The sequence below is a fragment of the Stigmatopora nigra genome, chromosome 18, assembly GCF_051989575.1.
Source record: "Stigmatopora nigra isolate UIUO_SnigA chromosome 18, RoL_Snig_1.1, whole genome shotgun sequence".
Taxonomy (NCBI): domain Eukaryota; kingdom Metazoa; phylum Chordata; class Actinopteri; order Syngnathiformes; family Syngnathidae; genus Stigmatopora; species Stigmatopora nigra.
Window position 1 is genome coordinate 11,511,080 of NC_135525.1, and position 26,560 is coordinate 11,537,639.

The 26,560-nt window shown below is 41.4% G+C and overlaps 1 protein-coding gene across 1 annotated transcript in view; it reads left to right on the plus strand.

The window, feature by feature from the left end:
- The window catches only part of snx29 (sorting nexin 29), a 30,743-nt gene extending 4,883 nt beyond the window's left edge, over positions 1-25,860 (plus strand). Inside the window, exons 14-21 of the mRNA XM_077739518.1 lie at positions 1,527-1,615; positions 11,351-11,448; positions 13,538-13,654; positions 14,718-14,773; positions 15,259-15,340; positions 19,976-20,116; positions 24,175-24,314; positions 24,956-25,860. Coding sequence (XP_077595644.1) covers positions 1,527-1,615; positions 11,351-11,448; positions 13,538-13,654; positions 14,718-14,773; positions 15,259-15,340; positions 19,976-20,116; positions 24,175-24,314; positions 24,956-25,082 — 850 coding nt within the window. The 3' untranslated portion in view covers positions 25,083-25,860. The remainder of the gene's footprint in view (positions 1-1,526; positions 1,616-11,350; positions 11,449-13,537; positions 13,655-14,717; positions 14,774-15,258; positions 15,341-19,975; positions 20,117-24,174; positions 24,315-24,955) is intronic.
- Positions 25,861-26,560: the final 700 nt, after the last annotated feature.

Here is a 26,560-nt window from a genome sequence, read left to right on the forward strand (position 1 = left end):
TAATTTTTACCCAATTTTTTGTATTATCATTTTTTAAATTATTTTTATTATCATCAAACATTTTTGTACTTTAAATACAGTGATTTGAATAAAAAAAACCCACATTTCCATGTATTTTGACTCCAGGAATAATGTTTAACATGCTTGATTTATTAATTTTTTTCCTCATCAAACCATCTAAAATGCCACTAAGCAAATTGACCAAAAGTAGTGTTAAATTCCAATGTAAAGATCCCCATAAATGTAGCCTTAGTCTTTTTTTCTCCTGACTGCATCATCTATAGAAAATGTTATTATTAGACCATAAGCTTTTTTGCGTGAACGTATTATCCGAAGGTCCTTTGAGACGTTCTTTGGCTTCCGTCTTTGTAGCCCGTCGCCCGATAACAATAAGCTATTGTCCGTAGAAGCTTTCTCCCCAAAAATGAGCAGCCAAAAGGGTCATCTTTCTACCCCAATAAAAGCAGAGCGCCATTAAAAAACCCAGACCATTTTCTCCCCTTATTGTTCATTAAGATGACTCCAAAAAACAAGACGTGTTGGCGGAGACGAGGAAAGATAAAAAAAACACAAAAAACATTACCTGAGGCTTTTGACTTCACTTTGCCAATTACCGTACATCAAGTTCAAGATTGTTTATTATTATTTTTTCACTTCTTTAAAGATATGAACACCGCCATTCCCCGTTTTTGATGAGTTTAGTTGTTTGGCCAATGAAAACTCTGCGTTTTGATTGGCTAGAATCCATTTTTTTTGCCACGCCGACGTCATTTTAATCATTTTTCTTTCATTTTTAATCCAATTTTGATCCAAAATGGCGGCGCCCGGGTGCAGTGGCTCTTTGGTCTCCAATTATAATTTTAGTGGTGCAGCTTTAACACTCATTTTAAATGAATTTAGACCTTAAAAACATGTTTTTCTTTCTAAAACCATGCAGTGCCGCCACGGAAATACTTTTCGCTTCTTTTTTTTTTGTTTTGTTGGTATTTTAAATCCCTCCAAATTGCAGGCAATTTTGGTGCAATTGCTTTCCAAAGTCAGGCGGGAATCACAGCGTATTTTTTTTTTTTTGCCCCGTAAAAAAAACGTCTCCCCGATGAACATCCAAATCAGAAAAGCAATCAGCCAGAACAGAATAGAAAATAAAAATGGCATCCTACAAATATAAAATCCAAATACATAAGCACCCAAAACTTGACTCACTATAATTATAAACACTTAATGACTATTATTATTATTATAAGCACTACCATTTTCTCCCCTTTCACCAAATTTTTTGTGGTTTTCTGATTAGCCTACTTTTATCACCAAATGCAATTAAATTATAATTAGACCTGATCTTTAACTCTTAAGGTTAAGTACACAAAACTAGCTAGCTAGCTAGCCATCCTGTGGGCAGAAATAGGTCCAAGACAGCGTAAACCCAGCTTAAAAATGTCTATATGCTTCTTTATTATTAGCGCTTTTGGCTTATGTGATATGTACGTTGTGTGTGTGTGTGTGTGTGTGTGTGTCTATTTGCACAGAGAGAATGAGGTCCTCAAGGTCCAGTTGAAGAAGTACGTGGGGGCGGTGCAGATGCTCAAGAGAGAGGGAAACCAAAGCAATGATGGCAGTAAGTCACACACACATACACACGTTTACCACTCCATAGGGTTAGAGTTAGGGTTACACATACACATATTTATATATATCCAACCCACAGCCATCACACAAAATGAAGCAGCGGGCCAGATTTGGCCCCCGGGCCACCACTTTGACACCAGTGCTCTAAAATAAATGTAATCTAACCTTACACTAAACTTAATTCTAATTTAGTTTTAAATGTGGATATCTTTCTTGGCTGGATTAGGCTCCACCTCCACCCTGATTTAGTAGTTAGCTTTTGTCTTTCTTTTAAAATATTCCCAAAATGATGTACACAAAATGTCCTCACAAACAGATAATGCACAAAAAGTAGTATATACTCCTCTGGTATTAGCCAACAAGCTCCGCCCACGTGTTATGAAAATTAGTCTGGTATCTCAAGATATCAAATATTTGCTCATATCTCAAATTATTGGCATGTTAGGGCTCTCTTAGGTCGAGGTACCACTTTACGCTGGTTTTTACCTTCCTCCGACTGGCTTCCCATGGATAGACAAGCATAGCAATTTCCTCTCCTCCACGGACGTCGGCGTGTAAACGATTTCCACCCTCCTCCTCTTCCCTCCCTCCCTCCCTCCCTCCCTCCCTCCGTCTTTCCGACGAAACGTCACCGGTAAAAACGGCGTGAAGCTCATTGAGGGAGTTCTCAGCAAAAAGAACATCCCATCAAGAGCGTAATAGGCCACGCGGGACGGAATGGATGTTGACCCCCAAAATGCAGGCCGGGGAATAAGCCGCCTTTGACCTTTTCGGAGTCCCCTGGATGTGCTTTGTTCTGCTGAGGAAAAAAAAGCTTTTGATATTTTGCCGGGTGTGGCAGTCCAATCTTCTTAATCTCCCCCCCGAGCGCGGGGGGGCAATTTGGGGTAGCCCGCAATCAGACGCTTCGGCGAGGGGGCCATTTTCCTCCCCAGGGACTTTTGCGGCGAGAATCCGTTTCCCTCGAGGAAATTGTAGGAGAACAAAGGCTATATCATAGCCGCCAGACGACACATTCTCGGAATTATTACTATTATACGCTTTGTATTTTTTGTTTTAAACAAATCGACGCCATTCTTGACCTTGGACAATGGCGGCAAAAGTCCAAGTTCCTTAACAACAGGTGTCAAAGTGGCGGCCCGGGGGCCAAATGTGGCCCGCCGTGTCATTTTGTGCGGCCCGGCAAAGTCAATGAGTGCTGACTTTCTGTTTTAGGAGCAATTTAAAATCAAGATTATAGATGTATATCATATTTCCTGATTTTCCCCCTTTTCAAATCAATAATTGTCATTTTTTAATCCATTTTTCAGTTTTTAGTTCAAAAATAATTTTGTAAAATATAAAAATATATTAAAAAAAGCTCAATTAAACATTGTTTTGGCCTAAACCATCATAAAAATGAAATATATTAAACTAGCTATTATTTCCATGACACTTCATCTACTGTCAATCTTAGCTAATCACAATAGTCGGTCATTTCTTTGAATTCTCTTATCTGATTGGCTGCCATCGACGTAGGGTTAGAGTTAGTTAGGTGTTTGGTGATTGGCTGATGACCTTCCTACTCAAAATGGCTTATGTGTCCACTCGTGATCCACTAAACCTTTATTTTTAATTTGAATAAATCGAAAATGACAGTAAGGCCACTACCCTTTGAGACAGCATTTTTACCCCGTTGCCCTCTTTTATCTTTCCCGTAAACCCGTACGTGTTTAATTGGAGCGTAGAAAAGATGGCGGGGGCTGGTGGGTCTCCGATGAGGAAACGGATGACGTGGCTTTTAAAAAGCAAATAAGGTGACCTGAGCGGCGACGGGCTAATGAGCGAATGAGAGTCGTTTATCACCGTCGCTGGCCTGTCCTAACGGGCGTGTCTAACTTATTCATGACACGCGCGCAGGCGCCCCGTGCGATCGTTGCCCCAGACGTGGGTCCCGCCGGGTCCTTTGGGGGGGACTCGGACCTCCTGTTTTCCTGTATTTCCGCCCGTGTCAATTTTCTTGGCCTTTTTGCGCGCCGGGCGGGATGTTTCCTGAATATAAATGGCTAAGCGGAGGTGTGTTTGCATGTTAATTAAAACTTCATTCTTTTAAATTGCTTTTTGCAGGCCATCACACTGGGAATTGTTTATTCATTAGCTTTTAAAGTGGGGCGGGCGGGCAGTGGCTGGCTGACGCTTGCTCGCTGGCTTTTAAAGGGCCCCCTGGAGGTCAAAAAAGATGGTCGCCAGTTGAGTTCAGTGCCATGTTGCACTTTTTACTGGGCTAAATTAGCTTAGCATGCCTGTTTTTTTTCACGTGGGAGGAAACCGGGATACCCGGAGAGAACCCACGCCCGCCCCATGCAAATGCCACATAAAAGTGCCAACCTGGGTTCGAACCCAAGACTCCAGAACTGCGAGGCGATTTTTGTCAACCACGTCTCCACCGTACCACATTTTTTAACTATTGCTTCATTGGCCCCTCCCACTTTAATTTAATCAAACAACCATTGCGGTCATTGGCAGTCCTACTAGTACTTTTTTTGTCAGATGGTATACTATACGTACATGAAATAGCAATAAATAATACTCACAGAAAAATAAAAGGCATATAAACAAACACATAGTAAAATAAAATATTGTCAATCTGGCATGGTTAACGAGATAAACGGCTGTTATACTTTATACTAAAATAGAAGGCTTTATTATTATGGACAGCAATGTACATGCTTGAGTATTATAGACACTCTATTAAAAACAATAGACATTTGTAAACAAGAGTCATTTGCAGAGTAGCCACTATTCTTCTTTTTTTTTTTTTCTCAACCGGCCGCACTTTCTATTTGCTGACGTCTGACGGCCATCCAGAGACTTGCGACCAAACGGGATGATTAAAACCTTCATTACGCCGCGTCCGTGTCCGCCCAGGTGGCCCAATGTGTCACGCGCCGCAAAAAAACTCAAACGCACACTTACGGAAATGCCAAATTTACCATTATTCGTCTGCTTTTATTGATTCTTTAGGATTAAACACCTTTTACAATCACTAAACAAGCACAATCTGTGGTGTCGACGCCCACTATTGTCGCTAAAAGTACGATGAAGTCACGTGGACCGACCGTGACTCATCCTTTGCTCTTTTACGCTCAGCCTACGGGAACTCAAAATAGTTTGTCAGTCAAAAATCCTAAATGGGCCGAGCTGGTGATGCGTGTCATGGTGACATTGCAGCCACGGGCACGTGCCTCATTTCACCCCTATTTGAAGGCGCCAATGGGCGTAGACGCCTTCTTAATGATCCATTTGCATATAGAAGCGGCGTTCGGACGTGGCGCGCCAATCGGATTAAGCGGAAAGGCAAAAGTCAGGTGGCGTTAAAAGTGCGCCACACAAGCAAACGCTTGAAAAATAGCAAACCTTTTTAGTCATTCATATTAATGAGAATTATGATGATGTTTCAAAAGATATCAGCAAAAATCAAAGCGCTGATGAGATCAAACATTTCGAGCGTGTCGTTCCTGAATACTAAATTTGATGTCTACATTTTTTTCCCTTTGCAAATGCAGCGTCAACTTTAGAATTGAACCGTCAGCAACTGGTCACATTTGGACGCCATTTTCATTTCTACAACAAATACAAATCTTACATAAATAATCCTAAATCCTAATTATGAGGGTATTTTGCATTTCAAAACTACCCACATTAAATAATCCCATTTTTTCCCCCTGACCTTTCAAAATAAAACATCATTATAGCCGAATCTGTCCGTTAGCTAAGCCAACTTTACGCTAAATTGCTCTTAGCTGTTAGCAATGGATTGTTTTTTCTCCTCTTGCCCTGTGCTTGCTGGGATGGGCTCCAGCACCCCCTTTTGACGCCATTGGGAAAAGGAAAGAACTTTTATTTTGACGAGCTAGTTAAGCTGCGAGCCATGCGTGACCTTTGGTCCAGATTCCAAAAAAATATATATAAAAAATGCGGCTTTTCCTGACATTGATTGAAAATGTATATAATAGCCCATGGCTTTTTTGGGTTCGAGTCCCATGGGTGTCATTGGGGTTTGGAGCCGCCCACTTTTCTAGGCGCAGAGACATAGGCGCCACTTTCTGGCTCATTAAAAGGCCCAACCTTGAAATGAGCACGTCGCTAGTCTGGATCCGTTTCCCCCTCGTGACACCCACGGCGTCTTTATTTCTATTTAGTCCGCCCGGCAAAATGGCGCGGCGGATCCCTTCCTCCGGCGTAATGAAGAAAATTCACTGGAAGGGAATTCACTTAGCGAGAAAAAGCATTTGTGGAACGGCGAATCCCGCCGCGCCACAGCCAACTCCGCCAAACGCTTGTTTAATAAAAATCCTTTTGGAGTTTGGACCAAAAGTGTTTTTTTTTTTCCCCCCACGGCTGAAATATTTAACGGCGTCATCACGCTCACGTTTTGTTCCTCGTATTTTCACCTGTGCTGCATTAATATCAAATGCGCTACTAATGCAAATGTAAATGGGGACTTTTAAATAAGGCATACGTAGTACTATATGTACAGTATTTTCCCAGCTTTAGGCGCACTTAATAGTTTCTGACTCTGAAAATTGCCCACTGTATCTTACAGTAGACATTTATTTTATATTTTTAAATGCTTTAACTTGTATTTACGTCAGTACAGATGATCACAATCAAACTTAGTTTTGTCCTATTGAGCTGCAATTTCTTGGAGGCGCCCGCTCACTCTTCAATGGTCAAAAGTTTGTGCTTTGATGGCCTATGTTTGAAATAGGTAAAAAAAAAACGGTTGGAACATAGCTGACAAAATGGAATGGACGGGGGTTGGGTCACTGTGGCTTGGGAGGAAAATTTTGGCTCAAGCCGACAAACTTGAAGCCATGGGGGTTGGGCAGAAGAGGCAGCTGATGCCGATCCACTGATTGCACTTGCAGGACACTTAGTATTGCTCTTTATGAAAGCTACATTTTGAGGAATAGTTTGAAATGAAAGCCTAGTCTTATGGGATGCTACACCTTTGTATAAAATCAAAAGCCATTTTTGGCATCATTACACAGCTGTGTAGAATGAAATATGTGAAATATAATTTAACAAAAGTGCTCTTAAATGGGTCAAAAGGGTCCAAAGTTTGTGCTTTGATGGCCCATGTTTGAAATAGGTCCAAAAAAAAGTTTTGAACTGGATTTTTACAGTTTATACAAGGCAGGGAATGGTTTTGCAAAGGTGACAAGGGCACATACATAGGTGGAAAAGTTGAATGGATGGGGGTTGAGATGGTGTAGGGGGATGATGTGGGTGGGTGGGGGCAGTTTTTTGCCATCAAGCATTGACCGACTGAGCTGACCAACAAACTTGAACCGACGGGGGTTGGGCTGAAACAAGCAGCTGATGTCAATCCACTGATTGCACTCGCAGGACACTTAGTATTGCGGAAAGTTTCCTCTCTATGAAAAGCTACACTTTGTGGAATAGTTTGAAATGAAAGCCTAGTCTTATGGGATGCCACACCTATAGGCACACTTGCTAATAGGTCACCATTTCCCCCTCTCACCTCATTGCTCCTTTTTTTTAAATTTACTCTTAGCTTCAGAGGATATTTCATTTGACATTAAATGAAATTCTTCTTCCCGACTCTGGAAAGACGGGGTGGGGGATGAAAAGTCCGCCCCTCCCCTCAGCTCATCCCCCTTTCCCGTACCTTGTCCTACAGATGAGAACATCAATTGTTAATGCTCATTTGAACACAGCGCTAGTCATTTCCCCCTTGAGGCGTGCACGCGGTCAGCGCCGCATTTTGGGACTTTTCAGCGCCTTAACACCTTTGCAAAAATGTTCTCGCCTCTTTTTTTAATTTTAATGATTTATTTTTTTGAAATCAATACTCCAGAGACGATAACTCCTCATTAAAAAATACGGCACGCCACGCCGACAGATCAGCGGATAATTAACATATTAATTCCGAGCTGAAGGATAAGCGCTTGCAACAAATGAGACTTTTGCAGAGAGGAAACCGAGCCTCACCGTTTATTTTTTTTTGTTTGGCTTTTTTTAGAAAGTTGTTTTGTTTCAGGAGAATAAAGATGGAAGGAGGAAAAATGGAGGAAATTATGGCTTTGAGAGATACATTTTATATGGAACTACCATTTAAAAACATCATTTAAACTCGTGTCGCTTTGACAATGTATTGATACCAATACGACTAAAATGGCGTCACTCAAAAACAAAAACAAATCTATCTATATAAATAATTTGTTCTCTTTTAAGAGCTAGCTAAACAGCTTGCTAACATTTACTCCTGAGAAAAAGCAAACATTACTGTACATTTTCCACCCTGTTACTCTATTATTACCAAATATTATTAAAAAAAATCATTTCCACGTTGATACCATTTCGACTAAAATGACGTCACTGTAATCCAGAGGTACCTAACTTAAAAAAAAAACATTATTTATCGATATAAACAATTTGTTCTTATGTGAGCTAGCTAAACATCTTGCTAGCATTTTACAAAAACAAATATTAGTATATATTTTCGACCCTGTTGCTCTATTAAAGCCAAATATTGTAAAAAAAAAAAATGATACCAACATGACTAAAATAACTTCACTGTAATCTGGGGTGCCTAATTAAAAAAACATCTATTTATTGATATAAATAATTAGTTCTCTTTTGTGAGCTAGCTAAACATATTGCTAGCATTTTACAAAAGCAAACATTAGTATAGATTTTCCACCCTGTTGCTGTAATTATGCCAAATATAACATTATGGATACCAGTGCTCATATCAGTACTAATATTACCAAACTACCGTTATCACTGCTCATAATTGTGAGGTTTATTTTCTGCCTAGTACCCCGTTAACCTCTGTGATAACACGCCGACTTTGTTCTCCCACAGACATTGCGACTATTTAATCAAGCTCCGTGCACTGCCGCTAATATTTATCAGCTGATGTCACTATGCATAATCCTAATATTGATCTGGCCGCCCCTCCCTCACCCCCGCGCGCCGGCATTTTATCTCTCTCATCAAAAGCGTCCGCGGGAGGCGTGAATCTTAAAGAAAGGCGGAAAGATTCAGATTAGAGCAGATGATAAAATCAAACTTTAATAATCCCCCCGAGGAAAGTGGGTCAGTGCGCAAGTGTGGGAATGCCAGACCAGAATAGCTCAAATTCTGCCGCTAATGCCGCTCATTTACTATCAAAGCATGTGGAAATAACATAAGAATAACATAATGAGTTAAAAAAAACATTTATTCTTCCTCTGGCCAAGCCACACCATGCCACCAACGACTTTCTCACTAGTTGACGTCCAATATACTCGAAATAGACTGGTCGCTGAGCCCGACCAATCACTTAATGGTGGAAAAGTTGGGCAGAAAATGAATTGTAGACTGCATGTGTGTGACAAATGGAGGTTGGATACATTTCGAACATTAAAAGAACGGATTAATTTAAAAGCCTGGAGAATTTTCTATGTCGTTTTATTTAATTTTGTTTAATTTTAATTTTTTTCCGGTAGCTTTCGCACACGGACATAAGGCTGCCGTGATCAGAGGGAGGGGAAAGCAATGATTAGAAAATGAAAGAAGATTGCTTTTGATTAGCGCTAGTTAATTAACGAAGCCAGCTGGCTTGCCGGCCTGTCAACAATGCGCGTTCGCTCTTTTTAAAATATTTTTTAATGTTACTCTTCTTTTAGAAAATACAACTTTCTCCCTAAATTACACTTTCATTTTTTGGGTTAAAAAAATGAATTTACCACTTCATCTGTATAGTTTAGGTCTGTATTTGTTTTTGTTTTTTTTAATCAGGCATTGGAGTGGGCAGCTATTCAGTTAATTCTTCACAAAGCAACTTTTTTGCTCATTAAAAGTACTTTTATCTGAGCAATTATCCAACCACTCATTTTCTATTTTATGAACCATTATAAATACATGAATTGGATATCATTTTAAATGCAAATCTTTAATAAACAGGCTTAAAATCGATTGATTAGAGTGACATTAGCATAGCACGCTCACACACACACACTGTGGGTTAGACCGCTATCCCGAGGGACGGAAACCCCCGGCGTTATCCAAAAATCCCGATTGGGGAAACACCCCCGCACGCACGCAAAGACAGCGCCCGGCCTGCACACACGGGGCGCAACACATAGCTCACGGGCAGGCCGGCATTTGATAGCGCCTCACACAGCTGTTTGGGAACGACGCTCAGTTAGTTTTGTTATTACACACCAGCTGTCAGCCCAATTTTCTTCAGCTGGGAACATCTGTGCTATCACTCCCTATTTTTCCTCACACACACACCCGTGCACACCCACACATACCCACGCACACACACACACACACACACACACGTGTACGTTCTCGCCATGTTTATCCACATGACTTGACACTGACAGCTCCTCCGGCAAAGCCAGCGTGGTTTCTAACAAAATAGAGCCGTCCAAGACCTTTTGGAATTCATTGTTTACCCTTTTTTTATATTCTTTCCACTGCGTACTATTCTACGGTTCATTTGTTTCCCCCTCAATACGCTCGTTTTAAAAAGACATTTACGACAGGCAGCAACAGGTGGCTTCGGAAATGGTCCACAATTCATTGGCCGCCAGGGACGGCGCTCGACGTCCATTGGTTCGATGCCGGTCCTCCTATTTTCAGTGAATGGGACGGCTATTGTTGTCTATGGCAGCCAAAGTTAGGTTATAACTTTAATTTAATCCCGTATTGGAGAAATTTCTTGGTTGCAACAGCAAACACAGCCATATTGGGGGTCCTCGGGGCTTCCCAAAACCGAGTATGTCATTCCCCGCAGCTTGAAAAATGTCCTCCACTCATGAATGGGCGCACCAGCTCGACCCCGCCACCGTCTGACATCTTAAATGGCCATCACCGCCGTTTAAGTCGTCTCATTTACTCTGCTCTTGGAGCATGTCTTCATTCCTTCCTTCCAAAACCCGCGTGTCCAAATTTGTTAGCTTTTTTCTGCCTGAAAATCCAATCAAAGCAACTCCATTCCTGCCAAAGTTTTTTTTTTTTTGCGCCTCCCGTCGAGGCAACCCTATTAGTCGATGTTTACGAGTTGAGAAACAAGGCTTCCGGCGCCGCCGTGACGACTGGAGCCCGCCAGCCAGCGTCGCCATTACAAAGAAACAATGAGCCGGGCCTGAAAAGAAAAAGTCTGCGCAGAAGAGGCGACTCAGTCGGGGATATTTGTCATCTTAATAGAAATGATGGAAAGGAGGAGGAAAAAAAAAGTGTGTTTTGATGCTGACTTCCAATGTGGCGACATGTGAGAAACAAAAGGGAGAAACCATTGGGCTGCTCATGCGTGCGTGCGTGCGTGTTTGTTTACGCCAAATGTTCCTCCGTGTGTGCCGCTCTATTACGCCGCTTTGACGCTAATTTGGTGGAAGCGGAATGGGATTCCCTCCAGACGCCACCGCCACCGCCCTTCATCAAAAAGTCGAGTAGTAGTCGCAAAGTCATTCAGATGACTAGTGAAAAAAAAACTTCGTTTTGACGGGAAGTTCTTCTTTCTGCCGAGCCATGATATCATCGCAGGGTTCGTACTGTGGGGAACTGCAAGTAGTGACCGGACGTTTGGTCGCTGGTCTTTTGGTCGCCGCTCAAATGTACTTAGATATGACCTTTTTGAGTTAATTTAATTTGGCATTCAGGGTCATATTCTCCAAATGTCTTATTTATTGTTGGATAACTTTATTTTTTGTTTCTTTTGCAGCTTTGCCGTCGTGCGAAGAGCTGGCCCCGGCGCCGCAAAGTAAATGCATGGGCGACATTGAGGAGTTAGCATCCAGCTACGAACGCAAGCTAATAGAGGTGAGTCTTCAGTAGCGTCGTAGGGATGGTGAGATGACTCAACTACTTTTAAGTGTTCACAAAGTCCAAGTTGCACCTACAAAGTGTCTTAAGTGGAAAAAAAAATAAAGGCCTCATTGTCTTTGGTGGATTTAAAAATGTAATTTTCTGCTTCAGCACTCCCAGCTTTATTAAATATATATTTGGAAGTGGATAATGCAATTGAAACTTCCAATTTTTTTAATGATTTTTTTTTAATGGACTTTACATAATTTCTGCAAAGCATGCTGCAAAAATCTTGCACTCAGATTCTGCCAAAAACTTGGCAAAAACACCCAATGCTAAAAAAAAATGGACCTCTGACCTCATGGAAATACTCAAAAAACCCAAATTTCCAAGAAGTACCCCTAAAAACAATCATTAGCTCCTCCCACTGTAAATCAATTGGACCAATCACACTGTGTATGACAAAAAATGACTTTAGTGAGTATCTGTAAGGGTTAAAAAGAATAAAAAACGTCATGTTACAGTTTTTCTGACTGCGTTTACATCATGTAGTTTATTATGAAACTAACTGTACTTCACGTGACAAATAAGCAAAGGATTGCGAGCGTTGGTGATAGCGTGATAGCTTGATATAGGTCAGAAACTTTCAGTGGGACTAGGGATTCTCCCTTTGATCCACCAGTCGTTATATAAGCATGGAAAAAAAGAAGCAAGATTTGAAAGGAGAACAACAATTCTCCATTTCTGAGAACGTGATGTTCTTAAGAAGCTCTGGTCTGTAAAAAAGGTCAAAGGTTTTTGTTATGTTACCAGCACGTTGCCGTGCAAATAATTGTAATAAATTCATTTATTTTAAGTTCATTTCTTTGGGAATACAAATTAAATCCCGGAATGAATGAATCTCATATCTTTAGGTACTCCTGTCTATAAAATATCACCATTAAAATGAATGAGAAGCCAAAAATGACTCAAAAAAAATCATGTTTTTGGTGTATTTGCAGCCACAATGTTGAGCAAAGACAAAAAATGATGAAGCATCTCTGCCTTTTTTGTAGTGCTCCATCTGCCCTATTCATTTTCTTGCACTTTCCTATAGCTTCTTTTCTTTTTTTGTTGTCTTTTTTTGTTGGAATAGTGGACAGAACAGCTTGTGGCGGCGTCTATATCGGTCTTTGCTCACTCCCTCCTCTTCAGCCATATTTCCTCCTGTTGAGGGGCAGCTGCGCTCAAGTGACTCACACAATCGCAAATGTTCAGAAAACGACGTTCGCCATCGTCGTGGCGGCGCTTTGCTTTTCCGTCGGGGGTCTGAAAAGACACCTCTCCATCTCCGGACCGGATTACCGTAATTCTCATCCTCCAATTGAAGTCGTAGCGGGCCTAAAATATACCGTGAAGTGGAAAAAAATAGATAAATGTCAAGTTTCTGGCTGGCGAAAAGTAGAAGCAAAATGTTTCGCCACATTGTAACTGCCAAAAACCACATTCTAGACTTGTTAAATTTCTGATTTGGCCAAAAAACAAAGACAAATGATGAAAATATATATTTATGTGTGTGCAGGCGAGGTTATGAAGTAGCTGACATAAAAAAAAAAATGGCTCCCTATGATGCAATCATGTGATTTGGATAAATTATTTTCATAAGTGGTATGCAAATGTTTGCAAAATTTTAATTTTTGCAAAAATAAAAAGGTTTATATTTGCCAAAATTTGCGTTCCACTTATGATAATAATTTATGCAAGTCACGTTATTGCATCATAGTACCTTTTTATTTTTGCCAATTTCTGCAAAAATAGACCTTTTATGTATATGGTCGTCCACAAACTGGAAGAAACCAGTCTGAAGGTCAGAGATTTATGCTTGGAAATCGAATTTTTTAATAAAGTATACATAGTATGGGCCTTAGCTCCGCCCACTTCACATTTCCACTACTACAGAATGGAGTTTAACCCTAAATCTGTCATGACCTTCGTTTTAATTGGAGCGCATTCACCTTGACCGCTAACAATTGTAACTTTTATAGTTGGCTTTTTTTAAAGATGGCTTCTGGGCTTTGTCCTAACGAGACGTGTTTGGCGGCGGCGGCGGCGGCGTGTCTTGCAGGTGGCGGAGATGCACGGAGAGTTGATTGAGTTTAACGAGCGCCTCTATCGCAGCCTCATGGCCAAGGACCACCTCATCGTGCAGATGAGACAAGAACTGATTGAGCTGAGAGGACCCGTGAGTTCATGCCTTTCAACAGACTATTCTTTCAAATGCCTATTTTCAGAATAAAGAACTCTTTAGGATATGTCGCTCAATTGGAAAAAAAATCTCAGCTGTTGAAGGGACAAAGTTGCTGTCGATATTTGTTTTTTTTCGCAATACGATTTTTTCCCTTTGAATGGCGAACATAAACAACACATGACGCCAACATCTGTTTGCTCATAGAACATACACATGTAAACACATGCAACATCTGCCCGCGTCAGGTGACGCAACGCCATTAAAGGACAACCAAAGTTACACCAAGGTGGGCTCGTTTTTTTAAAATAAATGAATTAAAAGAAGTGGATTAAAAGCCCTGAATATTCCATTTTTATAGATCTAAAACAATGTTCATTTGAGCTTTTTTAAAATATATTTTTAGATTTTACACTTGGACTACAAACACAAAAAATGATTAAAAATTGACAATTATTGATTTAAAAGGGGGAAAATAAATCAGGAAATGTTATACACATCTTTACTCTTCATTTGAATTTGATCCTAAAACAGAAAGTCAGCACTCATGATTGACTTTTTCGGACCGCCCAAAATGATCCGGCGGGCCACTTTTAGCCCCCGGGCCGCCACTTTGACACCTGTCGCTCAAATACTGGTAACTTCAGCGCCTCTTCTAAGACCGAATAATGTCGCATACCTACCATTAGGGGGCGATCAAAGTGGAAAGATGTTGAGCAATTGGGTCCAACGCGCAATTAGCTGGAAATTAGCGTGATGGACACACACACACACAAACACAAATACACAAAAACACAAATACACAATTGGCCAGGCCGCCAACATCTGGACGACTCGGTGTGGCGCCCCGAGGGAACGTCGGCCGGCCCGATAGATTGGCACGCATCTGCTCAACATACATCCAGGGATGTCAAATTAGGCGAAATGCCGCTTTCCAACAAGTCGGCATCTGTCATGGCAATTTCAGCCAATGGCGTTCAAATAACATGTTGTTTTTTTTCCTTTTTTTAGGTGACAACCCGTCACTCACATATAACCAACAACTTTTTCATTTTTTTAGGTAGCCGGAGATTTGAGTCAGACTTCGGAGGATCCCAGCCTGTCGGATTTTGAAACGTAAGCATCCCTCTCTCTCTTATTTTTGGCTCCGACAACAAGAGTCGTTAAAACAACGCAACTCAATTATGTCCGTGGCCATAACTCTTGTTGGCCCACTTTTCAGGAAGCAGCCATTTTGGCTCTGCGTACACTCCAAAAACACACAAAAAACGTGCATATTTTTCTTTAAAAATGGCATTTGAGAGGCATTTTCCCAAATCCCGATAAGACCAAAATGTGAAATTTGGTGCGGCAAAATCGGCGTGACCGCCCTTGATTGCTTTTGAAGCTCCCCGGTGATTATTAGATATTATTTTTCTTTTCTAAAGCTCCCTTTGGCCTCCTTTGATGACGCTAGAGTCCCAACACTTGCCACTCGTTTCATCACGCTAACATTTCGGTGTGGATGGCGACCGTTCGCGTGACTAAGTATGACTGTGGACGTCATCACGGACGTGTTTGTGATGACTTTTTTTTTTTTTTTATATCCCCCCCCCCAAAAGGGCCCACCGTGCACTCATCAACGTTTGGATACCTTCCGTCTTCCTGCAAGGCCGAGCTGCTAACGCCTATCACGTTTATCAGGTAAATCATTGACAAACATGCATCTCTTACCAAGACAAACATTTTTAGCTTTTAGCTAGCTTTGGCTAATTTAATTCTGGGTATTCTAGAAAAAAAAGGTATTTGGGATTGTTTTTTTAGCCTGGTTGACATGGCCATTTTTCTATGTATTTACAGTAAAGTGTCCTACTACATTTCACCACACGGTGGCTTTTCGTTTGTCGCGCAGGAAGATTTGTGCTAATGCTAAATTGTTATTTTCGTAGTCCCTGAAAGGGTTAATGTGGTTTCATTGGAAAGCAAAGTGGTCACAAGAAGTATTTGGTTATAATTTGTCACTTTTTGACACGCCGCCAATCGCTATTTAATGTTTATTTAGGCAAAACTATGCGAGCCGGCCGAGCAGAGGAGACGCATCCTTGGCGCTTAGCGAACATGGGGAAGGACGCGCTACCTTGCTCGGCTCATCCATAATAGATGTCCATCACATTGACATCTGCGGCAAGCAGAGAGGCATCCGACACCCCCGAAACTGCACTCAAAATCATTTCCATATTCTTAAAATGACCTCAGAGAAGTTTTTCTCCACAGATTTCTAAAGACAGTATAAAAACAAGGTGTTTTCACAGTCTAAAAAAGCAAAAATATGTGATTAAGTAATCCCTGGTCCAATCAATTCTGGGTGGGAGGGTCGGCAGTGACTGAATAAATGTTCATTGGCTGCTAGCTCCAACCCCTTACTTCAAATGGAAATTTTTAATGAACTTGTTTCATTGCAAGAAGGAAAAAACTTCCTTGGCTGTTTTCAACATGCCCATCGGGCGGCCATGTTAGTAGGGGCAAAATTCTCATTCAAATCCATGCATTTACATAAAAATGAAGTCATAACTAGCTTATTCCTCAACTTGCATTTCACACAACATTTCCTATTAATTAATTTTTACATCAGAACCAACATTTGTGCACTTTAAAAGAATTGGACGCCTTTAAAATGGCAGCAGGGACAAATATAATACAGCTCCACAACAGCACACCCTTTTTTTTTAGTTCCCGTTCCAAACGATGTCATTTTTAAAGGCGATTTCCTTTGATTTCCTCGCCGCCGATGGTCTCTGGACGGCGGCTGTCCAGCTCACCAGAAAGTTGAGGCCATCTGGCGCGCTGGAAACTTTCCTTCCCGGAGCTATTGGCCTCTAATGGCTCCCCGCGGAATGCCCTTTTGTTTCTGGGACGGCCTAATGGATGGCCAAGGTTAGCCCAGTCATTGTTGTTAAGGCCAGGTACTTGCCGTCCTCCATCACCCCCCGCGACTATTACACCGGGCCGTAAAGGAGTAGCGAGCGATACGCGAGTGGGCTTTTCAAAAGTGGGATGTCAGACTCCTTCTTTTTGACATTGCCGTCAGCGACCGGTTGCGACGGGGAATTTTGTTAGGGGTGGGAATCCTGGAGACCCCCCAGTGAGGTCACGGCAACCTTGCGGTTTACCATGAGCTCATTAAAAGTAAGCTTTCCACAATACTATTTGATATAAAGGCCTAGCATCCCATAAGACTAGGCTTTCATTTGAAACTATTCCAGAAAATATAGCTTTTCATAAAGTGCAATACTAAGTGTCCTGCAAGTGCAATCAGTGGATTGACATCAGCCGCTTCTTCTGCCCAATCTGCCCTATGTGTTTTGCAAGGAGTATCTGGCGTGCAAATTGGAAAAGTGTCTTTAATTGAGCCTTGGGCTCATGCCTAAGTGGAGGTTAACTTTGGGGGCGCTCAACTCAGACCCTCTGATTCCCCACAAAGCTCTGAGAGATTAATTTTGAGCTTAAGCGTGTGTCGCTGGCGCAAATAGATGTATAACGTTGAAGCGCAACTAAGGCGGCGGCGGCGGCGGCGGATGATCCTGGCCGTGCGTTTGCGTGAGCCATTATGCTTATGATAATGGCAGGTTTGTTACAAAGCAAGTCTTCCGTTGATGATGAATGTTTTACAGGCCTGATGATAATAATTACGCTTCTTTGCTCTCACGCCCATCAGTCTTTCATTCATCCACGTTTGCATCCCTCACATTTTTTGCCTCCCTTATATTACTATAAACTGATTGTGTAATATTTTTTTAAACATTATTTTTTAGACGCTAAATTCTTGCAAGCAGTTTTTTAGATGGATTAAAAGCCCTCAATATTCAGTTTTTATAGATCTATAACAATGTTTTTTTTTTTTAGCTTTTTTTACATATATTTTTAGATTTGACAAAATGATTTTTGAACTAAAAACTTAAAAAATGGATTAAAAAATGACAATTATTGATTTAAAAGGGGGAAAATCAGGAAATTTAATATACATCTATACTTGAATTTGATCCTAAAACAGAAAGTCGCCACTCATAATTTATTTTCTCGGACCCCACAAAATGATGTGGCGGGCCAGATTTGGCCCCCGGGCCACTACTTTGACACCCCTGCTCTACGGTAAAGCAATTCTCATCACGAAGCCGCTTGTCCGCCATTGATGGCGCTAGACGTCCAACCCAATATAGGCTCGTCGGCCTTTAGCCTCTTGTTAGCCTCTCGTTAGCATCCCATTAGCCTCCCGTTACCGTCACGTTAGCAGGGATAAACTGATTGACATTCACAGTGGGATGATTGGACGAGTTTAGATTTTATCTCGGGGAGGCTGACTAGTCCTGCCTTTTAATTCCCCGGTGTCGGCCATCTTGGGTGTGGCAAGCAGCAATTGAAAACAACATCTCAAAAAGTACAAACACGGCCAAATTAATCTTTATTTTCCAACCTGTCCACCTTTGTTTCCTTTTGAAAAATGATTGTTATGTACGCCATTCTACTCACAATCCAGAAAAGGTCTTTTAACTCTCACTCATTTCTAATTTAAAACAAAACAAGTACTTGTTTACGTGCCGAGACCAAACGGACATTTTTGTTTCAAAACATCCCTGAAAAAAATAGATAACATCATATATTATGCAGGCGGCATTTAAAAAAATAGCATAGTTATCTTCTTTTGAATCATGTTTTATTTTCCCCTCCTGCCAATTTCTTTTAGTATCAGGTGTGGCGTTTTAATGGACTGGGAAACGAACGACAACAACATCTGCTTTCACATTTTTCCAACTAATGGAAGCTAAACACAGACGCTCGGTCTGTCGACGTCTTGCGCGCCGGTAATATTCCCAGTGGGGAATGTTGGGGAAGCCACTTGGAAAATGCGGGATAAACAAGAGTCACTCCACGTTAGATAAGCCGCCCATTTAGCATATTTTCCCACATTTGCCATCCATGTACTGGTTTGCCCTTTGGCACATTCAAATTCTAAATGATCCATTTGCCAGCCTCAAACATTGTCTAGACCAGGGGTGGGCAAACTACGGCCCGCGGGCCACATTGACTATTGCTATCGAAGCAGTACTTAAAAGTCATGGCGTAATGCTTTCCCTTTCTTTGTTCCTTCACCAAAATGATTAGTTTGTCATACAAGAATGTCAAAAAGCAATCCAAGTCCTTGTAAAGTTAATGGGCTGTCGAGCCGTACGACCTCCAGCGATTGGCCCGCCCGCGCCAGGTCGCCGCGTTAGCGCTAAAAAAAAAAGGTCATTCAGATTTTTTCCGGGAGGAAACAAATCTCACGGCTAAATGGCTTTCCGACATTTCAATTACTCGAGCCACTTGTTCTTTACGTGGCGGCGGCGGGACCGTTGTTGACTTGCGCTTTTACGGCTTTGCATTTAGCACGCAAACGCGCCGCCAACTCCACGTGACGGCGTTAAGGTGGGCGCACGTCACCCTCGCAGATGGTGCCGCGCTAAAGGAGTCACGTCTATATTTGTGCACTGCAACACGTTGTTCACAGTTCGAATTCCAGCCGTTTTTGATTGCAAAATACAGTAGTACCTCGAGATAAGAGATTGTATGTTGATTTACTCGTAACTCAAAGGAACATTTCCCATAAGAATGAACTCAAAACAAATTAATTGGTTCCAAGCAACTGGAAAAAACACCAAAAACAGGATATTAGATTGGAAAAACATTTTTATTTGTTCTAATTGACCATCTATTAAGAAAGTAACAAATAATTTGTGCATTAATAGTACTAAAATGTGTTTAATAGTCCTAAAATGTGTTTAAGAGAACTAAAATGTGCTTAGTAGTACAAAAATGTGTTTAATAATATTAAAATTAGACAGATTTATTCAATATTTATATAATATTTTCAACATTTTTTTTCAAGATCAATAGTTCAACAGCATGGCGCCCAACTTTTACATTATCTTCTGCTTTGAAATTGAATTAAAAAAAACTGAAAAAAATGAGTGGTATTTCATCCCTGGCTTCCCAGTTTTGCTCCATAAAAAGGCAACGAACGGCATCTTTCTTCTTTTCTTTTTCTTTTGTAATAGGCTCATTTTGTGTCCTCTCTCCATTTTGTCTCCCTCTCTCTTTTGTGAGTGTGAATAAAGCAGCTAATGGCGCGTGGAAATGCTGAAATGGTGGCACAGTCGGCACGTCTAAAAGACAGACTCCATCTCCTGCGCGTGCCATTATGCCTGTTAGCCATCGTAACAGTTGTGGCTCTCCTTTCCGTCGCTAATGACGACTTCATCCAATGTGAAACCATCCGTAACGTCCATCTTTTTTTGTTTTCAGGTTTACATCCGTATCCTGGACAACGAGTGGAACGTCTACCGACGCTACACCGAGTTTCGAGAGCTTCATAACAGTCTGAGGTCTCAATATCCACAGGTGGATGCCTTCCACTTCCCGCCTAAGAAAGCCATTGGGAACAAGGTGAGCCAAGCGCCCCCTATTGGACGCTATTGGCGTCTTGTTGTCCACGCAAACCTTGACCTCCAAACAAAGCATGTTTTCAAATCATATTCCTTCACAGCCATGACAATAAGTGACAAGAACCATACAAAGTATTCAATTTAATTCAATAGGAAAGAGCCACATGTGGCTCTCGAGCCAAAGGTTCCCTAGTCCTGTTATAAGACTTTCAAGACAATCATTTTCCGTTACCAAAAAAATGTTTATTTGAGCTTTTTTAATTTATATTTAGATTTGACAAAATAATTTTTGAACTAAAAACTTAAAAAAATGGATTAAAAAATGACAATTATTGATTTAAAAGGGAAAAAAAATCAGGAAATTTAAGATGCATCTATCTTCTTCATTTGAATTTGTTCCTAAAACAGATAGTCGCCACTCATGATTTATTTTTCACCGGACCGCACAAAATGATGCGTCGGGCCACATTTGGCCCCCGGGCCGCCACTTGGACACCTGCCATTTCCATCCTCATATTACAACATATGATTTATTCTCTCTCCTGACATCACGACTTTAATCTCGTGCGGCGCCGACTTTTCCCCCCCTTAATATTTCAATATAGGACTTTATTCCCTTAACCTGGATCTTCTCATAATTAACACCATTCCTTTTTTTATTCATATTCCTGGGCCACCTTGGTTATCGACGTCCAATTCATTTCAAGTGTGAGGATAAACGCTCATCTTTCCGTACTATTGTCGTCTTATTTTGATGATGGAGTGCCCGCATGTGAAGTCGCTCCTTTTGTTTGTGTACATACAAACAAACACACATATACACGTGTGTGTTGCCCCGCCCCCCTGGCGTTTATCGCCGTCTCGCCGCTGGAGTCCAAAATTGTGCGTAAATCACCCCTGGCTTTGTTTTCTTTGAATTTTTCCCTTTTTATTTTGATGCAAGGCAATTTTACAAGCCCCCATCGGTTTGTTTTCCTCACCTACACACAGTATGCGTCCTTCTTTTTTAAACGCTTGAGAACCTCCAACCCCCCCTTCACCACAAAAGACACCCACCCACCCGCCATGGTCCCACCTCCTCAAATAGCAGTTTATTTCCCAGAAGGCTTCCGCGTTTCAACACTGGCTGCTTTTTCTTATTTCTCTTATTGTATAGCCCTCATTTTGGGCCACTTTAGCCCCGCCCCCTCTTTGTTTTGGTCTTCCTACACCTCCTTATGGAAACAAAATGTCTATAAAACATTTATCTGTTGACATTTTGAAATGTTAACCCATTAGATGCCTTTATAAAATGGCTACCTAAAATCACAAAATAATCCAAAATATTCAGGTTTTTTGTTGCAGGACAAAAAACGGAAAATCCAGTAAAAAAAAGGCTAAATTAGCTCAATATTAGATGTTTAACTCCTCCCACATCCCAAAAATGCTAAGCTAATTTATCTCATTTTACCTTACGATCAACTAGCGACCAATTCAGCCCCGTCTAGGGCTGGGATAGGCTCCAGCACCCCCTGCAAACCTTGTCAGACTCAGCGGCACAGAAACGGAATGAATAAAAATGAGCCGTATTTTTTGTCTGCCACTGAAAAGACACAAACATCAAAATGGGATTATTTTGCGGTTTCTGGCGCTTAATCCCATTTAAGGAAGCGTGCTCATGTGATCCATCAATTATGGATTCATTAAAAAAAGTGTTTTAAAGCGGGATAACCGGACACGCCATGCGATTCCAGCCTTGATTGCAATTAGCAAGATTTAATGGGCAAAATAACAAGGCGCGCGATTCTCAAAGGCCAAGAAGCATTGTTTCATTAGAGTTGAGATTACGTAAAACTTCCTCCAATGAGAAGAGGATTTGTGCCAGGGTCGCTCGCCCTGATTAATTAATCACAAAGTACAAAGTGAATTATTAAGCGTCCTTAGTATGTTGTCTTGCTTTATTATGCAACCTAACACGTTTGCCGCTCTTTTTTTTTTTGACAACGACCAGCAGACTTTGTCAAGGACTGCCTTGCCCATGTTTTATGCATGTCGGAGACCCGCACGGCAGAGTGTGTTTACGTCGTCCTCGGGTCCGAGTAATTACCCGGGCGGGCGCCGCTCACGAGGGCTCTTTTGCGTGGTTGAAAAACTTGTAGTGGGAATCCTTCTGGAAGTTTCCCTCTTGCCTCCTAAAGCGCTTCCTGGTTGCCAGGCAACGTCAAGTGTTTTTTTGTTTTTTTGTTTTGTTGTTGTTTTCTCGGTCAGCGCGGAATGGCGTCAAAGTGGGCCGGCCGGCTTCTCTTCCATGGCGTTCTTTATTCTTTTCTGTTTCAGACAGATGTAAACTAGCGTCATGTTCAAACTGAAAGCCTTTACTTCTTAGAGTCCAATGCAATCTATGTATTAGATTAGATTAGATTAGATTAGATTACATTAGATTTATATTAGATTTATATTAGATTTACTTTAGATTTACATTAGATTTATATTAGGTTTACATTAGATTTACATTACATTAGATTACATTATATAACATTAGATTAGATTCAAATTTTATTTTTAATGCCGTATTTAGGACAATTGTTGGTTCTTGGATGGACACAAGACACACAAGACACAGAAGACATTGTAGACCTAGTTTCAAAAATAGATCTTTAATATTAAAAGTATCAAAGTAACCACTGTCAAATATTGCGTCCCAATCTGGCATTTGATTGCAAAAATATTGTTACTTGTTTTTGTACAATTGGGGTGAATTTGACTTGTGCTTAATAATAATAGAGGATATTTGTTGATTTCCCTTCTTAACTCGTCGCCTTCCGTCAATGACATTTGACGTCTTTTAATCTCCCATTTTTTTTCTCCCTGGAGAGCAACATACATGTCGAGAGCTTTCCTCGTATGTCGTCGCCCTGGCGGGCACGCTACCGTGACAGAATGAGGCCCCCCCTGGGAGCTTTTCCATCCTTATGCCTTAAGGCTGCCCCGCCTCCTTGTGGAACACGACAGCACTTGGGGCTGGTTTGGCTTCCCTTCCAAAAACCCAGATGGGCGAGCTTTCCTAGCGCTCATTTTGGTCTTCAATTGGGTTTAGCGTAAAGTCCCACGTGGATTTCTGCGTTGGCCCGGATCCCCAAAAAGTAGCATCACCTGCTTTCCGGCTGGACTTTTTTGACGAGGAGATGAATGTGTCATGGTGTCTACGAGGGTTAGCACTCATGTGACATCCATGAAAGCAGTCAGAGTGTCTTATTATGTGTCGCTAGAGCATGAAAGACGCTCTGGCATGCGCCGCCTAATATGACACATTGGATTTCCGCTAACGCCGTCCGTTGTTACCCATGCTGACGGCGGCGGCGGCGGCGCAACAAACCACGACTTTTTCAACAACGATATTCTCCACAAGGAAGGACAAGTTGGTTAAAGTTCCCTACATTTAGATTAGATATCTTTATTTAACCCATATTTGGGAAATTTCACTGTCACAGTAGCAAGAGGGTGAGAATACAGACACAGAAAAGACATTTTAGAGATAAATAAATAGATAGTAGATAAATATAAGTATGTAAATATGTATTTATATACAATACTGATTAATAGCCAGCTTTTATTTGACTTTTCCAAATACTAATGCAGTGATTATTACACACTGTGTGTGTGTGTCATTATGCTAGACTTGATCATACTGTAATTGCAAGCCTATTATCATTTTGTAATATCACATTACATTGCAGTCTCTAATTAAAGATAGATTAAATTTTCAATCCATTCTCATCCCTATAAAAAAACTCAATGTTACTCGCTATCTTATTTTAATGGTTTAAACTGAATTAGAATTTTTTTTGAAAGGCCCCAATTTGCCATCTACCTGCAAAATAATAAACAGTAATCCCTCAAATATCACGGTTAATTTAGACCTGACTTCGCCGCGATAAACAGAAAAAATGCAAAGTAACCATCACATTACTACATATTCTCACCCCTACACAAAAATACAAGTACAATGATCAAAAACTATATATTCTTATGCATATTTTCACGTTTTTTTTAACCTTTTCATGGACACTTTCTCTTCAGGACGCCAAATTTGTGGAGGAGAGACGAAAGCAGCTCCAATCTTACCTCCGTATGGTGATGAACAAGGTGATCCAGACCTTACCGGACTTCACCGGTCGTCCCACCAAGGAGACGTTGCTGTCCCTGCTACCCTTCTGTTTGTGAGTAGGACACGCCCACTTCTTCAACATTTCATTTTCCTCCACCAAAACGGCAATAAAGCCTGAATCAATATGACATTTCACAATATTTTACAAAAAAAAGAACCCAGACATTTCCATTAACCTCTATCCACTCCACAATCTTTTATGTTTTGCTAACTCGTTTGGATTGACGAGCTCTCCTCGGCTACTACTTAGCATTCCGCTTGTTTGCGGGTCATTCCGAGTAGAAAAGACACTTTGTTTGTCTCTGGCCTTATTGACCCGCCTCCCGAGGGGGGGAAAACCAGAGTCCCAGACCTTTTTGTTTTTTTTAGTCCTTGTCAAGAGCACTTTGGGACACCTGCACTCTAGATTAACGATGTAACCTTTTGTTGTGGCGGATTAAACCAGCACACGTCTTCCCGCGTCCTAATTTAAGCGTGCGGGAAAGAGATAAAGCGGAGAGGGGAATAATAGTCAGTCAGCCAGTCCGACGTGCGCCGTCAAGACAATCAATTAGATGGCGGCTAACGTGCGGCTGTACCCGTTGGCTCCCATTAAATTCCCCAGCAGTCAAACGGAGTAAACATTTTAGCCACGCCGCTCAAAAGACGTTCGTATTTCCCTCAGTTCAGTTTTTTGTTGTTGTGGTATTTCAGGGACGTTTCCCAGAGCACGGACAGCGCCCCCAAGACGCCCCGCTCCAAAACGGCGTCCCGTTTTCCCAGATTGGGTCGCGGCACTCAGCGGGATACCAGACCGGAACCTCAGAGTGGCGACCTCTAAACCACTCTAGACTTGTTTGAGTGGTTTTCATGATGGACGCGATCACGCCAAGACTTTTTGGGACATCCCAGGACAATGTCCACCCTCAAATTGAAGACTATTCCCACATGTGGGATGTCTAACGGAAGGCTAAGTAAAATGGGAGAGGCTGGACCCCGTCATTTAGTGCCTCTCTCGACTGAACTGCCACTAGGAAATGAAATGCGGGTTTTTATTTTGTTTTTTGTGGGTTGTCAAACCACTTAGCCATGTACATTAGCGCTTTATCTATGGCCAATATTTAGCCTCCAATTAGTGTTGCACCGATTCTCAAACTAGTTTTTCGGTATTAATGTGGAGAGAAAATGGCCAATTTGTTCTTACGCTGGCCAAGACGCACCCCCAGGTTCCCCCACTTTTTTTTGGTGAATTACTAGTACACATCCAATCATTTTTAAGCGGGAAAACGGGTGTGTTTGTTTCACTTTAAATGAATTTGGCTGTGGAAACCCGTCAATGGCAGATCATGAGTTAAGCGGATTTTGGGGTGCCGATCCCAGCCAAACATTGGAAACGGGCAGAATGTTAGCGGAATTGCTAAATTTGTGGTGGAATGCTACATTTGGTTTTCGTGGGTTTTCTTTGGGTTGGGAAAATAATAGTTAAGGGCCTAGGGTTGCCAGTTGGAGTATTTAGGAGTATTTATGTCCAACAAGTGTAACTGAATTTGCAGTTTAATGGTTGTCCGCCAACTGCTACGACAATAAACTTCCTTGTAGGTGGCGTCACACCCCGAGAATGGTCGTCCGAGTATCTTTGGAGTACTTTTGGCACTTTATTTTTTTGCTTTTGGAAGATTTCAACTGTTGTTTCTTGGTAGGTTTTTGACTAAAGTGCCAAATGGAGGTCACCAACAAGACTCAAAAAATTAATGTAGAGCGACCAATCGCTCTTAAAGGAACGCATACTTGCTATGTCGCGCTCAACCCAAATGAGGATTATCTTCTGGAAATTCATCTTGCAAAATTTAAAGGTGAGTTTACCCACCATTGTCCATATTCAAAATAAATGATCTGTATTTTTGGATGTAAAAAAATATAAACAGTCAATTCCTCGGCTTATTCCTCCTTAAGATAATTATTTGTTTAGAAAAAAATATTTAAAAAAATATGGCTTCAGTTTGACCAAGTCAGCAGAAAGTTACCTGAGTGTTCGCCTCCCTTTTGCGCTCCGGCCATTTACGTTTTCATAAATGCACGTCACTTTGTGCATTCGCCCGCTCGCCAAAGTCGGCGTCCATTAAACAGGGAGCACGCCATCCTTTCTCCGTGCTCGCAATGGACGCCGCATACATAAATTGCATGGAAATGCCATGTAGGCATTGCGTAAACGACGTGTGGCGCTCCGCTTGCGTCATTTCTTCATCCTTGGCCGCTCTCGTTCGACGCTTTTAATTGCCAGACGCCCTATTTTATCTTAACGCAATGTTCTGTGTCCAG